The 14,426-nt window shown below is 40.5% G+C and overlaps 3 protein-coding genes across 3 annotated transcripts in view; 2 read left to right on the top strand and 1 right to left on the bottom strand.

The window, feature by feature from the left end:
- Positions 1-747, top strand: part of LOC311108157 (apolipoprotein(a)-like) — a 57,147-nt gene extending 56,400 nt beyond the window's left edge. The window contains exon 38 of the mRNA XM_084150782.1: positions 381-747. Within this exon, the coding sequence (XP_084006908.1) occupies positions 381-566 (186 nt within the window). The 3' untranslated portion in view covers positions 567-747. The remainder of the gene's footprint in view (positions 1-380) is intronic.
- On the bottom strand, positions 746-5,567 carry LOC311108350 (solute carrier family 22 member 2-like). The gene is made up of 10 exons (XM_084150982.1): positions 5,464-5,567; positions 5,220-5,374; positions 4,325-4,493; positions 4,082-4,196; positions 3,890-3,990; positions 2,082-2,296; positions 1,866-1,974; positions 1,652-1,764; positions 1,429-1,528; positions 746-1,322 (listed from the first exon to the last, which is right to left on the bottom strand). Exons 1-10 carry the CDS (start codon positions 5,529-5,531, stop codon positions 1,235-1,237), a joined length of 1,233 nt encoding a protein of 410 aa, XP_084007108.1. The 5' UTR covers positions 5,532-5,567; the 3' UTR covers positions 746-1,234.
- Positions 5,568-8,042: 2,475 nt separating this feature from the next.
- Positions 8,043-14,426, top strand: part of LOC311108158 (apolipoprotein(a)-like) — a 61,780-nt gene continuing 55,396 nt past the window's right edge. The window contains exons 1-4 of the mRNA XM_084150783.1: positions 8,043-8,151; positions 8,839-8,974; positions 9,070-9,176; positions 9,763-9,877. Of these exons, the coding sequence (XP_084006909.1) occupies positions 8,103-8,151; positions 8,839-8,974; positions 9,070-9,176; positions 9,763-9,877 (407 nt within the window). The 5' untranslated portion in view covers positions 8,043-8,102. The remainder of the gene's footprint in view (positions 8,152-8,838; positions 8,975-9,069; positions 9,177-9,762; positions 9,878-14,426) is intronic.

Below are 14,426 nucleotides of genomic sequence, written 5' to 3' on the forward strand. Positions count from 1 at the left end.
TTGGTTCCAACCACTATGTCTTTGTGAGATGCGGTGTGGGTGAACGGATGATCTCCGCATTTGTATTTCCCACCGTAAAGCATGGAGGAGGAGGTGTTATGGTGTGGGGGTGCTTTGCTGGTGACACTGTCTGTGATTTATTTCATAGTTTTGATGTCTGCACTATTATTCTACAATGTAGAAAATAGTTTTAAAAAAGAAAAACCCTTGAATGAGTAGGTGTTCTAAAACTTTTGACCGGTAGTGTACATGCTCAGCAACAACCAGTAGTCATTCAATTTAATTAAGGACTGTGTGGTTGGTTGTATACCGCAGATTCCACAATGAGTTTAAAGTTAACTGCATCAGAGTTTTTTACCTCTGTTTTTTACTTCTTCTAGGATGACAGTGGTGGCCCTTTGGTGTGCCATGCTCAGAACACCTTTGTTCTCCAGGGAGTGACATCGTGGGGTCTGGGCTGTGCCGACGCCATGAAGCCAGGGGTGTACATCAGAGTATCTAAATTTATGGATTGGATTAACAATCAGATGAAGATTAATTCTTCACCCTCTGCTATACCTCCATAATCTTGAGGAATGTTGAATTTGAGCCCTAAATGTAGTTTTATTAAGACTTGTAAGACTTGAAAGTACAAATTAAATACCTGTGGTAAGTGATTTCTTCCGAAATTGCAAGGTTCTAGCCTGGTACACAACAATGGTGTTTGACCACATGTTAAATAAAGGAAGAGCTTGTGTGTCATTGGGATCTTTGATGGGAAACCTTTTTATTAATTTCAGTCAGGTCAGTCAACAATAAATGTATATAACATTAACACGACTGGGGTATGTTAACATTTGGGATAACTAGAGACAGTTTAGAATAAGAAAATCTTCTCAAAACACACTTGAGAAGATGACATTTCTGGCAATTTCTACCATAAAATTAGTGGAGGACTGATAGTGGATATCATTTGGGGATTTCCAACTGAAATATTTTTTTTAAATGATAGAAATCACCATTGTGTGTATTTTAACAGCTAAATTAATATTATGATCATTATTATGATCTAAAATCATGTCCTGTACAGTAATACATATAAATACCAGCATCACAAAAACATGAAAGGATTCACATCAGCTAGTGTTAGGAAACAACAAATGCAAAAAACATATTATAGGTTATACATTCGTAAATACAGTATATGAGTTCAGTATGCTGTCAATCTTGTGGCGAAGAGGTGGAGCAATATCGATCAGACGATTGTAGTTTCTTTGTTGGTCGTCATGTCAGTGGGCAAGAGATTTGTCAGCTGTTGACTCTTCAGGCAGTTTTCTTTGTGTCTGATCACCAATGGAATATGTACAATAAATCCATATTCCCCAAACAAATCCTCTAACACACTACAGTGCAATTTAGTTTAATTTGAAGTGATAAAGAAAATCATACCTGTTTGGGAACTCAATGTCATCGATAGTCTCAGGAAGTGTTACACCTCTGGTCTCAGGCAACAGCAAGACTAAACCTCCAGCTACGAACGCTATCGCCCCTGTGGGGTACAACAAAACATATTACCACATTGAGTGTCTGACAGAAATGGACTCCTCAGACAGAAATGGTCTCCGGTGTATAAGCATCTTATAACAGGTTAATTAGTGTTTTAATCATGTACCGAAGATGATGAGTGGCAGTTCCAGCCAGATGGTAGCCAGTCTGTAGAGCAGGAACGGGGAAACGATGCCTCCGATGTCACACAGAGTGGAGCACACTGACACGCCCAGGTTCCTGAGGAGAGAAACAGTTGTAGTATTTTTTCCATAATTTGTTTCCTGCTATGTTTGTTATTAGTTATACATTTTGAGATGTGCACCCCTGGTAAACCTTACCTGACAAAGGTGGGGTATAATTCAGTGTTCACAAACACCACCATCTCAAATGCCATGGTGATGCCCAACCGGCCAACGCAGGCCACAACTGTTTTGACCCAGAAGTAACCTGCAGGAGAGAGAGAGAGACATTACTGTATCGTATGTACTATGCACATTAAATAAGACGGTACTACCATTTTCTAACAAGTTTCCTTTCAGATATTGCACACTTACTATCTGGGATCATAGCAGTGATGAAGCAGGATACTCCAGCTACAATGTTGGCCGTAGCAAAGGGAAGACGACGTCCAATACGATCGATGGTGAAGAGGATTAGGAAGGCAGCAGGGAACTCTACCAGGCCAGAGATCAGGAAGTCAATGTAGACGTTTCCTCCTGCGATTCCCACACGCATGATAAGACCCTGGTAGACAATAGCACTAGTGAACCTGTGAAGATGATGATACAACATCAAATTAGGCCACGAGAAGAGAAAGGGACCCTGTCATAAATGTATATGTAACGGGTTAAAGTTTGTTGTGGTTCTTGAACGCACCCTCTTGCCTCTGCCAGTCACAGGTGCACCTCCTTTTAATTAAGGGTGTGGCTTTTTGTATAAAAACTGAGCTTTTCCCTTGTTTCAGGGGATATTCTGAGAGGATCTCTGTGAATAGCAGTGTGATGGAAAATGTTATGTTGGTGCTTTTCTATTTTATACATTTCTGTGTTCAATGTTTGTGCTTTTCTAATAACTGTTTTCTGTGTTCATGCAAGTGACTGATTGAAAGAACCCTCACTATCAGTATCTGCAATTTGGCAGTACGCCCAGACCCTTGTTTTGAGAACGAAAGATATCTCAGTTTCAAGGTCTCAGCTTAGAGAGAAGAAGCCTCGTGAGGTATTGGTCTGTCACATGCATGACCCAGTATTGGTCGGTCACATGAATGAAGCAGATGTTAATGATGAATGAATGATGAATAAGCTAAATCATGCAAATATAACTTGTCTGCAGTATATAAGAGTACTAACGGAACTGCCCCGTTAGAGCTCCTGACAGACGTTCACTATGGTGCATCAAGTTCGTTGTAACCTCTCCAGCGCGCTGACAATAAACAATGAATAATTTAAGATTGACTTAGAGTTTTCCTGTGTAAGAATTTTCACAATAGTAGATATGTGCAAGAACAGAGGGATAGGCCAATGAGTGATATATGTTTCAGTAAGGTTGGCTTCTTAGCATTCATAGCAATGCTTATCAACTGTACCGCAGAGATGAAACGTAAGTCAGCTAAAATACATGTGGTGGCAGCTGCAGAGAAGTAATTGGGGGTACGAGATTTGACTTCAGAAGAGTTACAAGGTGTGTTGAGTGGTAGTGTCCTGTCCTCTCAGGCCGTTGGCATGGGGTAGGATCAGAGAGGGTTAAAGTAGTGGAATAAGGTGATTGGTTTGAATGAGTATAGGGTTAGTTGGTAGGGTAATTCAAAATATATTTGTATCTTTATTTTATTTTCCCCTTTTCCATTTTGTATCATAAAGTGTAATAGATTTATACTATACTTGAATTGGGGGCAGTAATGCAACATCTTGGATGCCAACCACCATTAAACTCCACTGAAGAAGAAGATGTTTCAGGGGATCCCCTAAAAATTGTAAAGGCTGGCATGCCGTTGGAGGACGGGAGCAGCAACCATTGTGTATTGCAAATGGACAAGTTTAATCGGGAGTAAAGGTTCTATGGCAAGAGTACCTGTCTCCATTGGTGCCGCTCTCCTTCTCCCTTGGCATGTTCTCCTGGGTTGTTGTTGGTATGTATGATGTATTTTATGTTGCCCAGAGTTAAACAGAACATTCTGAAGCGAAACCTTGATTATTGAATACTGTCCCGGGGACTTCACGTATAAAAAAGTAGTAGTATCGGCTACAGGGAAGATTATTTATGGTATAATCCCCCAAGTTACATATAGCTTAAGTGCTGTTGTAATTTAAGCTTAAATCATTGGTCATAGATGTCTAGCAATTTTTTGCAGCATGGGTCTTACCAGTTGAACATGAGGATGAAGGTGTGCTTTCTCATGTTTGGAGTTCTGACCAGATCCAGGAAAGAGGCAGTTGAGGTCTCTGCATTGTCATCGCTCAGCGTCTGTAAAATATGTTAGGCTATGGAAGTTGTCATCAAATCTAGTTTAGCAGTGCCTTTTTAATTATGTATGATCCCCTGAAACATTTCTTACCTCAATGTTCTTGGAGAGGGTTTTCTTGTTTTCCTTCGCTATTGCCTCAGTGATCTCCTTAGCTTTGGTTGAGTTGTTCTGAGAGAGAAGCCATCTTGGAGACTCTGGGATCAACCTGGAAGCCAAAATGTGAGACGCAACATGAGGTTTTCAGAACCATGCAGACATACAGTATAGCAGGGCATTGGACATGGTGATCCTACAACAGGCCTGTATAATATCTGAGGTGATTCCGGGTCTTACCAGAAGTAAGATAGAAATATGAAGTAAGGAACAGTGAAGGCCACCTGCAGCCAGTGCCAGTCAGTGATGAGGTAGGCAATGAGGGTCAAAACGAGAATACCCACACTGAAGAACATCTGGAAAATCACACCCACCATCCTCCTGTACTCAACTCCCACCAGCTCAGTAACTGAGGAGACAAGTAAGCAGTGTTGGGGAGTAATGAACTACATGTAGTTCAACTAGTAATTTAACTGCATTGAATTCAATTCAAATCTTGGTAGTGTTTTCAGTAGTTAATTGCTTTTGCCATGTAGCGGTGTAGCTAACTAATGGAACAACACAACAATTTGTGCAAAAATAAAATATGGGTAAAGTAGGCTAAAAATATTTTTTTCGGCATCAGACCTGCCTAATTCTAATTTGAAACAGTTTTTGTGTTTAATAGGCTAAGGTACACCTTCTGTAAACATCTGACTCCAGAATGATCTGTTCTTGCAATTTGTAGTCTATGACATATCAGATTTAGATATGATAATTTATCACAAAGTAGTTTGGGTGTAGTGAACTACTTTTTCAAAATGTAACTTTAGTTAAGTGAACTATATTGTTCTTAAAGGTAGCTTTAGTGTAGCTAACTTCTTTCAGTGTGAAGTAATTGGTAACTTGGTAAACTATATGTCCCCAACACTGCAGGTAAGACACATACTGTACAGTAAAGCATGTAACCTTAAGTCAAGCAAGAGTTTTACTGAAACATAATTTGACCATCCTCCTCTGTTGAAAGTTGCATCGGAAATAAACTAACTTCCTATTTACTAAACCATAGACTAATTTGCTGCAAATTATTAATCAAAATCATACACGCCGTAGTTAATATATCAACTTTTGTGGGACAAAGGTTTTTTTTTCATACTAAGCACATATACAGACATCCAGACTCCCTTGACAGCAAAGCCAAAGATTGTGCGAAATACAAGCATGGATATATAGTTTGGAGCCGCTGCTACAAGTATTCCAGCAACCCCATTCAAGAGGTTGGACATCAAGAAGCTCATTTTTCTGCCGAACCTTCAAAGAAGAAGAAAAAAAGAGAATGTAAAAACAGGATCTAATATTGAAAAAAAGAATCTTTCTTCTGCGTTGCGAAGTAAACTTACCTGTCAGCCAGGTATCCAAAAGTTATGCTTCCAACGAGGAAGCCCACATTGAGTGTAGCCTGGTACATGTCCACCACCCAGGCATCATTACATACCAGGTCAAACTGAAATGAACAAATACCTCATAATGAACTGCCATATTAAAGAGATATTTGGGGATTTTGGCAATGAGGCCCATTATCTACAGTGGGGGAAAAAAGTATTTAGTCAGCCACCAATTGTGCACGTTCTCCCACTTAAAAAGATGAGAGAGGCCTGTAATTTTCATCATAGGTACACGTCAACTATGACAGACAAATTGAGAAAAAAAGATCCAGAAAATCACATTGTAGGATTTTTAATGAATTTATTTGCAAATTATGGTGGAAAATAAGTATTTGGTCACCTACAAACAAGCAAGATTTCTGGCTCTCACAGACCTGTAACTTCTTCTTTAAGAGGCTCCTCTGTCCTCCACTCGTTACCTGTATTAATGGCACCTGTTTGAACTTGTTATCAGTATAAAAGACACCTGTCCACAACCTCAAACAGTCACACTCCAAACTCCACTATGGCCAAGACCAAAGAGCTGTCAAAGGACACCAGAAACAAAATTGTAGACCTGCACCAGGCTGGGAAGACTGAATCTGCAATAGGTAAGCAGCTTGGTTTGAAGAAATCAACTGTGGGAGCAATTATTAGGAAATGGAAGACATACAAGACCACTGATAATCTCCCTCGATCTGGGGCTCCACGCAAGATCTCACCCCGTGGGGTCAAAATGATCACAAGAACAGTGAGCAAAAATCCCAGAACCACACGGGGGGACCTAGTGAATGACCTGCAGAGAGCTGGGACCAAAGTAACAAAGCCTACCATCAGTAACACACTACGCCGCCAGGGACTCAAATCCTGCAGTGCCAGACGTGTCCCCCTGCTTAAGCCAGTACATGTCCAGGCCCGTCTGAAGTTTGCTAGAGTGCATTTGGATGATCCAGAAGAGGATTGGGAGAATGTCATATGGTCAGATGAAACCAAAATAGAACTTTTTGGTAAAAACCCAACTCCTCGTGTTTGGAGGACAAAGAATGCTGAGTTGCATCCAAAGAACACCATACCTACTGTGAAGCATGGGGGTGGAAACATCATGCTTTGGGGCTGTTTTTCTGCAAAGGGACCAGGACGACTGATCCGTGTAAAGGAAAGAATGAATGGAGCCATGTATCGTGAGATTTTGAGTGAAAACCTCCTTCCATCAGCAAGGGCATTGAAGATGAAACGTGGCTGGGTCTTTCAGCATGACAATGATCCCAAACACACCGCCCGGGCAACGAAGGAGTGGCTTCGTAAGAAGCATTTCAAGGTCCTGGAGTGTCCTAGCCAGTCTCCAGATCTCAACCCCATAGAAAATCTTTGGAGGGAGATGAAAGTCTGTGTTGCCCAGCGACAGCCCCAAAACATCACTGCTCTAGAGGAGATCTGCATGGAGGAATGGGCCAAAATACCAGCAACAGTGTGTGAAAACCTTGTGAAGACTTACAGAAAACGTTTGACCTGTGTCATTGCCAACAAAGGGTATATAACAAAGTATTGAGAAACTTTTGTTATTGACCAAATACTTATTTTCCACCATAATTTGTAAATAAATTCATAACAAATCCTACAATGTGATTTTCTGGATTTTTTTTTCTCATTCTGTCTGTCATTGTTGACGTGTACCTATGATGAAAATTACAGGCCTCTCTCATCTTTTTAAGTGGGAGAACTTGCACAATTGGTGGCTGACTAAATACTTTTTTCCCCACTGTATATAATTTCTTTGTTGTATTTTTTTTGCTCAGAAAACTTGAGGGGTAAATTTGGCTCACAGGCCACCAGTTGGGGATCCTTGATGTTGGCTATCTATCTGTCATGCGCCAGGTAGGCTAGTCTCGTAGCCTAATCTTGTAATTACCCCTCTCAGAACACCTTACCTTTCACTCATATCTGAGGCAAAATGAGTGAGCGAAGGAGCCATTTCCGTAATTCTTGCAAAAATAAATAGCAACTAACTGAAAAGAGGTGATTTATTGAATTACTCTACAACAAAAGTAGGTTGTTTTGTAAAGTTCTGTTTGCAAAAGAGGACATTGGTCTCTTTTAGCTGATAATTAACCACCAATATCGATTTTAGACAGAGCTACATCACACAGATAATTTGTCATAAAAATGTTCTGAAACAAAACATCTGAAACATTTTAATCTACTTTTATTTATTGCATAAACATGTCACTCAACACTTCTGTCTCTGCGTTTAATTTCTCGTAAGGTTTTTGAGATGTGTCTGTTTATACAGAGTGATGTGACAAGACACAACATTATTGATTAGAATACAAATGCCTCATATAGTATAAAAGGAGTTATGGATGAAACATTCTACCATCAGGCGAGTGAGGTGGAGAGCAGCTGTAGCCTACAGTACAATACATCAAGACAGAACTATGTATGTGAATGTACTCAAATCCCATTGACATACACAGCCTGACCTCTGCTCCATGTCCTTGTTAGGCCAATGATTGACTGATGAGTGAAATCTATCTATTTGTCTTACTGACATGGCTAAAAAGACACAAAACGCATCGAACTGGTGAGTTTGTATACGTTGCTTGACAGTGTGCATCATGGACCTGTACAAAGCAGTGTTCTTGCTAGGCACCCTTTTCTCTGCAGGTAAGATATAGCTGGCATCATTTTACGCATTGGAAGTTGAAGTGAACTGAAGGATTCCCACACAGTGTTTATACTTGCGAATTTAATATTTATTCACAAATTAGTCCTTCTATCTGTTCCCTTAAGTTCCCTTAAGTTTTTTGCTAGGTACCTGTGTCTATGAAGTTACTTCAGGTGTGCTTAGTTCTTCAATCTAATAATTTTGTAAGATTATCTTCTGTCAAACCTTATAACTGAAGCAGTTAGTTTAATCACATGTTATATATTGTTCTTATTACTGTACAGTGTATTGTAATTATTTACCTATTAGCCTTTATTGAAGGCTAGGTTTACTGCTGTATTGGAAGTACGCTACAGTGGAAGAATGAGTAACTACAATACTTGTTACACGGTACACAGTAATAAGAACAATGTAAAGTGTTGAAACACTGTTTATCACATACATTTGTCTTACTTGTAAATTGTTTTAAAATAACTTGTTTTTTGTCTGTGGTGTATGTCCACTCCAGAAATGACTCATTTGTCAATAGACCTTCATGTTGCAACATCTATGTTAGCGGTCTGTAACAGCAGCTTAGCCCTGGAACCATTGGGTTTAAGCATTGCATCACAGAGCAAGTGTAAGCAAACAGGGCCCGGTAATATTTTCAGTCATAGTCAGTATTTGTTATCTGTTTGTCCTTTTAGTCAGTGCGGCTGTCCTGGACGAATATGCAAAAACAGAGGGCGCCTGGATTCTCTCTTTGGTGAAGAGGGAATACTTAGTAGACACAGTCCTAGAATGTGCCATCAAGTGTAACGTTGAAAAAGCTTTCACTTGCAGGTATCATTATGTTTATGGTCATTAATAGTGAGAATTAATTAATTTGTGAGAGATGATTTACATAGTCAAATTTCATTCTGAATGTTTCTTGGTAGGTCCTTCATGTACATTGAAAAGGATCAAGAATGTCTGACTATACCAGCAAACAGCAAAATAGAGCCTGTTCTGAGAAGAACCATCACTTCTCTATATGAAAAGAAAGGCAAGTCCTAATGTGTTTCTGACTTTTCTTGATAAGTAGCTACAGATGTAGGATCTTAATTTGATTACCCTGTTACAGGAGATTTTCTCTTATGAAAAATGTATCAACCCTCTACAAAAATGTCCATTAATTATAATCCACATAATAATTCCCATTTCCTGTTGCTACAGGATTATTGTCCTGCTGTAGCAAACTGGTTCAAATTTAGATCCTACATCTGTAGACCTGAAGGGCTCTCATTCATTTCATACAGTAAATATGCATCTCATCATCATGAATACATAATGTATTACAAATATTAGAATACAATTGAGTTTCATGTGATTGTATTTGTCAACATTATTTTTGGTAAGAGGATTGGACTGTGTCAGTAAACAAACCGAAGAGTTGAAGCAGGTTATCTAAACAAGAGAGTCCAATCAGTCCTTCAGTGGGAGGCACATAGGGTATTTCAAATTCCATACTGACCATATCTGACAACATCTCAGATAGTAAAAGCCTGATGATGCTTTTTAATTACCCAAGAAGATTACTAAAAAGCAACCCACCTACTACTGTTGAGACATCTTATTCTCTGTCTTTACAGAGTACTTGAAGGAGTGTGTAAATGGAATCGGTATGGACTACAGAGGAACAAAGTCCAAAACAATCTCTGGGAAGACTTGCCAGAGATGGGCATCAAAATATCCACAAAAGCCAAAGTATGCTCCGCCACACCTTGTACCAGATCTGGCGCCAGAACTAATCAGTTGGACAGGCCTCTGATTTTTCTCACGGGACTTCCTATGTGTGCACGTGCTTGCGCGCTCACAATTGTTTTTATGGCTGTAATAGTAAAGACCATAGGCAGCTCGTGAGATTTAGGGAAACTTAGGCCTACAATTTATCCTACCATTTCTACCAATCTGTGTGCCAGTTATGATTATTTGTATATGCGCATTTTCGTGGAACAGTTTAATTTCAATAATAACGTTTTCCTTTCTCAAAATTATTGTCACGTGGGTAATCATAAAAATCTGAAGTAAAATTATAAAAATCTAAAAGTTAAAATTCAACTCTTGCGAGAGCTCTAGCCTCTGCCATTTGGACACATTGATACACTGTGATTCATTGGCGGCTAAAGAAATGAGAGCATAGAACTCAGAGATGCTGCAGTAGACCCAGGGGCGCAACTTCACTCTAAAATTGCATTTTTGTCCCCCCCAGTTTTATCATTGGAATGTAATACAAAACGAGTCAAGGGTGTGCTTTAGGACCATGTGGATGCCTCCGAGCGGTCGGGTAGGCTGTTTGGAGTGTCTAAAACCAAAGTTGCGCCCCTGAGTAGGCCTATAACTTCCATCATCAACTATGTACAATAAATAGGCCTAAAGCCAACAAATAAAAACAGTAGAAAATATCCTGATGAAAATTTTGGTTCTTTCAATCACATTAATCTTTCTACTCCGCCTGTCTGCCTCCCTTTCTATCTGTCTTGACTTGAGCTATTGCTAGTGAAGTGCAACATTTCATCAAACCATCACTTGGTCCATCCTGAAGCTGTCGCTAGCGAACTTGCAACATTGTATATACTAGCCTATTCCGGGCCCTCAGAGTTTTTAAAAGTTTTTTTTATCCAGTCGGATAAATATCCAAACAGCCTACCTGACTGCTCGGAGGCGTTCGCATGGTCTTAAAGCACACCGTTGCCTGGTTTTGTATCACATTCCAATGATAAAACTGGGGGGGGGCAAAAATGCAATTTCAGAATGAGGGGGGGACGAAGTGCCCGTTATACTCTAAACACATGATCTTAACACAGATTTTAGACGCTTTTCACTGACAGCCGCAACTCAATCAGCTAGACCTATTGCCACGAGCACTACCCAAATCGCGGGCTTCCCAAACACATTTGTGATTTGAAACAATCCACAGCAAAAAAAAAATCTATAAGATAATTAACCTCTGTGGCTAAGTCATGCTCCCTGGTGAAGTTTTTTCAATTATTTTATTTAGACAGGAGTAATTGTATAGCTATGGCAAAACATGTATTTACTTTCGGGCAACCCTGCAACCTAGCATGCTAACAATGCACTGTGCACCCGCCAACTTTCATTTCCAACTCGCAAGAGCCTGAAACCAGAGATCTGTATATAATGGCGAGATGCTCATGTCTCCGCCATAACAATGGGAGTCTTTGTCCCAAAGGCAGGAAGCTTATGTCTGCATATTATTCCCAAAGAAACGCATTGAGATTATACTGGACAGACTCTGCTGAAACTATATCACCGGACAAAGCAGCAGAGCGAGCGAAACAGCGCCCCTCTATATGTAGCCCATGTACTGTATCTGATGCTCTCTGGACAGAAATAGTATGACATGCTATACTCTTTTGGTCCAGACAGCATCAGATGACTGATCAACACATACTGAGACAGCGGCGCTGTTTCGCTCGTTTCGATGCTTTAACTGAGATTGATGCGTCTTCCTGTTGGCGCACGTTTCGGTCAAATAAATTATCAATATTATCAATATATTATCAAACCAGCTGCCCACTGCACTGAGGCTAGGAAACACTATCACCACCGATAAATCTACAATAATCGAGAATTTCAACAAGCATTTTGCTACGGCTGGCCATGCTTTCCACCTGGCTACCACTACCCCGGCCACCAACTCTGCACCCTCCGCTGCAACTTGCCCATGCCCCCCCCACTTCTCCTTCACACAAATTCAGACAGCTGATGTTCTGAAAGAGCTGCAAAATCTGGACCCCTACAAATCAGCTGGGCTAGACAATCTGGACCCTTTCTTTCTAAAACTAGCCGCCGAAATTGTCGCAACCCCTATTACTAGCCTGTTCAACCTCTCTTTCGTAACGTCTGAGATCCCCCGAGATTGGAAAGCTGCCGCGGTCATCCCCCTCTTCAAAGGGGGTGACACTCTAGATCCAAACTGTTACAGACCTATTTCCATCCTGCCCTGTCTTTCGAAAGTATTTGAAAGCCAAGTTAACAAACAGATCACCGACCATTTCGAATCCCACCGTACCTTCTCCGCTATGCAATCCGGTTTCCGAGCTGGTCATGGGTGCACTTCAGCCACGCTCAAGGTCCTAAACGATATTATAACCGCAATCGATAATAGACAGTACTGTGCAGCCGTCTTCATCGACCTGGCCAAGGCTTTCGACTCTGTCAACCACCGCATTCTTATTGGCAGACTAAATAGCCTTGGTTTCTCAAATGACTGCCTCTCCTGGTTCACCAACTACTTCTCAGATAGAGTTCAATGTGTCAAATCGGAGGGCCTGTTGTCTGGACCTATGGCAGTCTCTATGGGGGTGCCACAGGGTTCAATTCTTGGGCCGACTCTTTTCTCTGTGTATATCAATGATGTCGCTCTTGCTGCTGGTGACTCTCAGATCCACCTCCACGCAGACGACACCATTTTGTTTACATCTGGCCCTTCATTGGACACTGTGTTAACAAACCTCCAAACGAGCTTCAATGCCATACAACACTTCTTCAGTAGCCTCCAACTGCTCTTAAACACTAGTAAAACTAAATGCATGCTCTTCAATCGAACGCTGCTGGCACCCGCCCACCCGACTAGAATCACTACTCTCGAACGGGTCTGACCTAGAGTATGTGGACAACTACAAATACCTAGGTGTCTGGTTAGACTGTAAACTCTCCTTCCAGACTCACATTAAGAATCTCCAATCCAAAGTTAAATCTAGAATCGGCTTCCTATTTCGCAACAAAGCCTCCTTCACTCATGCTGCCAAACATGCCCTCGTAAAACTGACTATCCTACCGATCCTTGACTTCGGCAATGTCATTTACAAAATAGCCTCCAACACTCTACTCAGCAAATTGGATGTAGTCTATCACAGTGCCATCCGTTTTGTCTCCAAAGCCCCATACACTACCCACCACTGTGACCTGTACGCTCTTGTTGGCTGGTCCTCACTACATGTTCGTCGTCAAACCCACTGGCTCCAGGCCATCTATAAATCACTGCTAGGCAAATCCCCGCCTTATCTTAGCTCATTGGTCACCATAGCAGCACCCACCCGTAGTCTGCGCTCCAGCAGGTATATCTCACTGGTCATCCCCAAAGCCAACACCTCCTTTGGCCGCCATTCCTTCCAGTTCTCTGCTGCCAATGACTGGAACGAATTGCAAAGATCTCTGAAGCTGGAGACTCTTATCTCCCTCACTAACTTTAAGCATCAGTTGTCAGAGCACCTTACCGATCACTGCACCTGTACACAGCCCATCTGAAATTAGCCCACCCAACTACCTCATCCCTATATTGTTATTTATTTTGCTCTTTTGCACCCCAGTATCTCTATTTGCACATAATCTCTTGCACATTTAGCATTCCAGTGTTAATACTAATTGTAATTATTTTGCATTATAGCCTATTTATTGCCTTACCTCCATAACTTGCTACATTTGCACACACTGTATATATATTTTCTGTTGTATTTTTTGACTTTATGATTTTTTACCCCATATGTAACTCTGTGTTGTTGTTTTTATCGCACTGCTTTGCTTTATCTTGGCCAGGTCGCAGTTGTAAATGAGAACTTGTTCTCAACTGGCTTACCTGGTTAAATAAAGGTGAAATAAAAAATACAAAAATAAAAATAAACCAAGGAGGTATGGTAGAGCGGGCCAGGCCCCCTAAAGCCCGCCCATAATACCGGCCCTGCCTTGTACAATATTTCTCATATTCCTATTAAGTATTTTATTGACATAACATGGACTACCAGCAGATTAAAAGATGCATTGTAAAGGTTTTGTATAATTTTTGCCAGTAGTTTTGAAAGTAGTGGAACATAATTACAAATAATTTGTAGACTGCAAAATAACCGCAAGAAGCCCAAACAGATATAATATTTGATAAAATAACTTCAAACCTTGCTTACGTTTGTAGACGATCACATACAGGATATCTAGGGTTGCAAAGGGAGGGTATATTACTGGAAACTTTCAAAGTTTACCAGTAAACAACCAGAATTTTTGTATCTTTTGTATCTGTGATAGATTTTATGTAATCTATCACAAGAAGTCTAGTGGCCCTTTTGGGTACTTCAGATTATCTCTGGCCCTCTATGTAAAACATATGAAGTAATTAAATAAGATGACACAAAAAATATATATATAGAATGACAAAGCTGTAAAACAGTATCTTAAATATAAACCATCAACTTAGTGAATACCATATATATGAGGGTTTCAGCATGAAATATCCTTAACA

This window comes from Coregonus lavaretus, assembly GCF_964263955.1.
Source record: "Coregonus lavaretus genome assembly, chromosome: 33".
NCBI lineage: Eukaryota > Metazoa > Chordata > Actinopteri > Salmoniformes > Salmonidae > Coregonus > Coregonus lavaretus.

What these genes read in the sequence shown, in the direction of transcription:
- LOC311108350 (XM_084150982.1), bottom strand. Translation starts at nt 5,531, where the DNA reads ATGTACCAGGCTACACTCAATGTGGGCTTCCTCGTTGGAAGCATAACT. An exon ending in CCCTCTCCAAGAACATTGAG is followed by an intron (nt 3,991 to 4,081) that starts GTAAGAAATGTT and finishes CATATTTTACAG; the next exon opens with ACGCTGAGCGATGACAATGC. An exon ending in GACATTGAGTTCCCAAACAG is followed by an intron (nt 1,323 to 1,428) that starts GTATGATTTTCT and finishes ATTGGTGATCAG; the next exon opens with ACACAAAGAAAACTGCCTGA.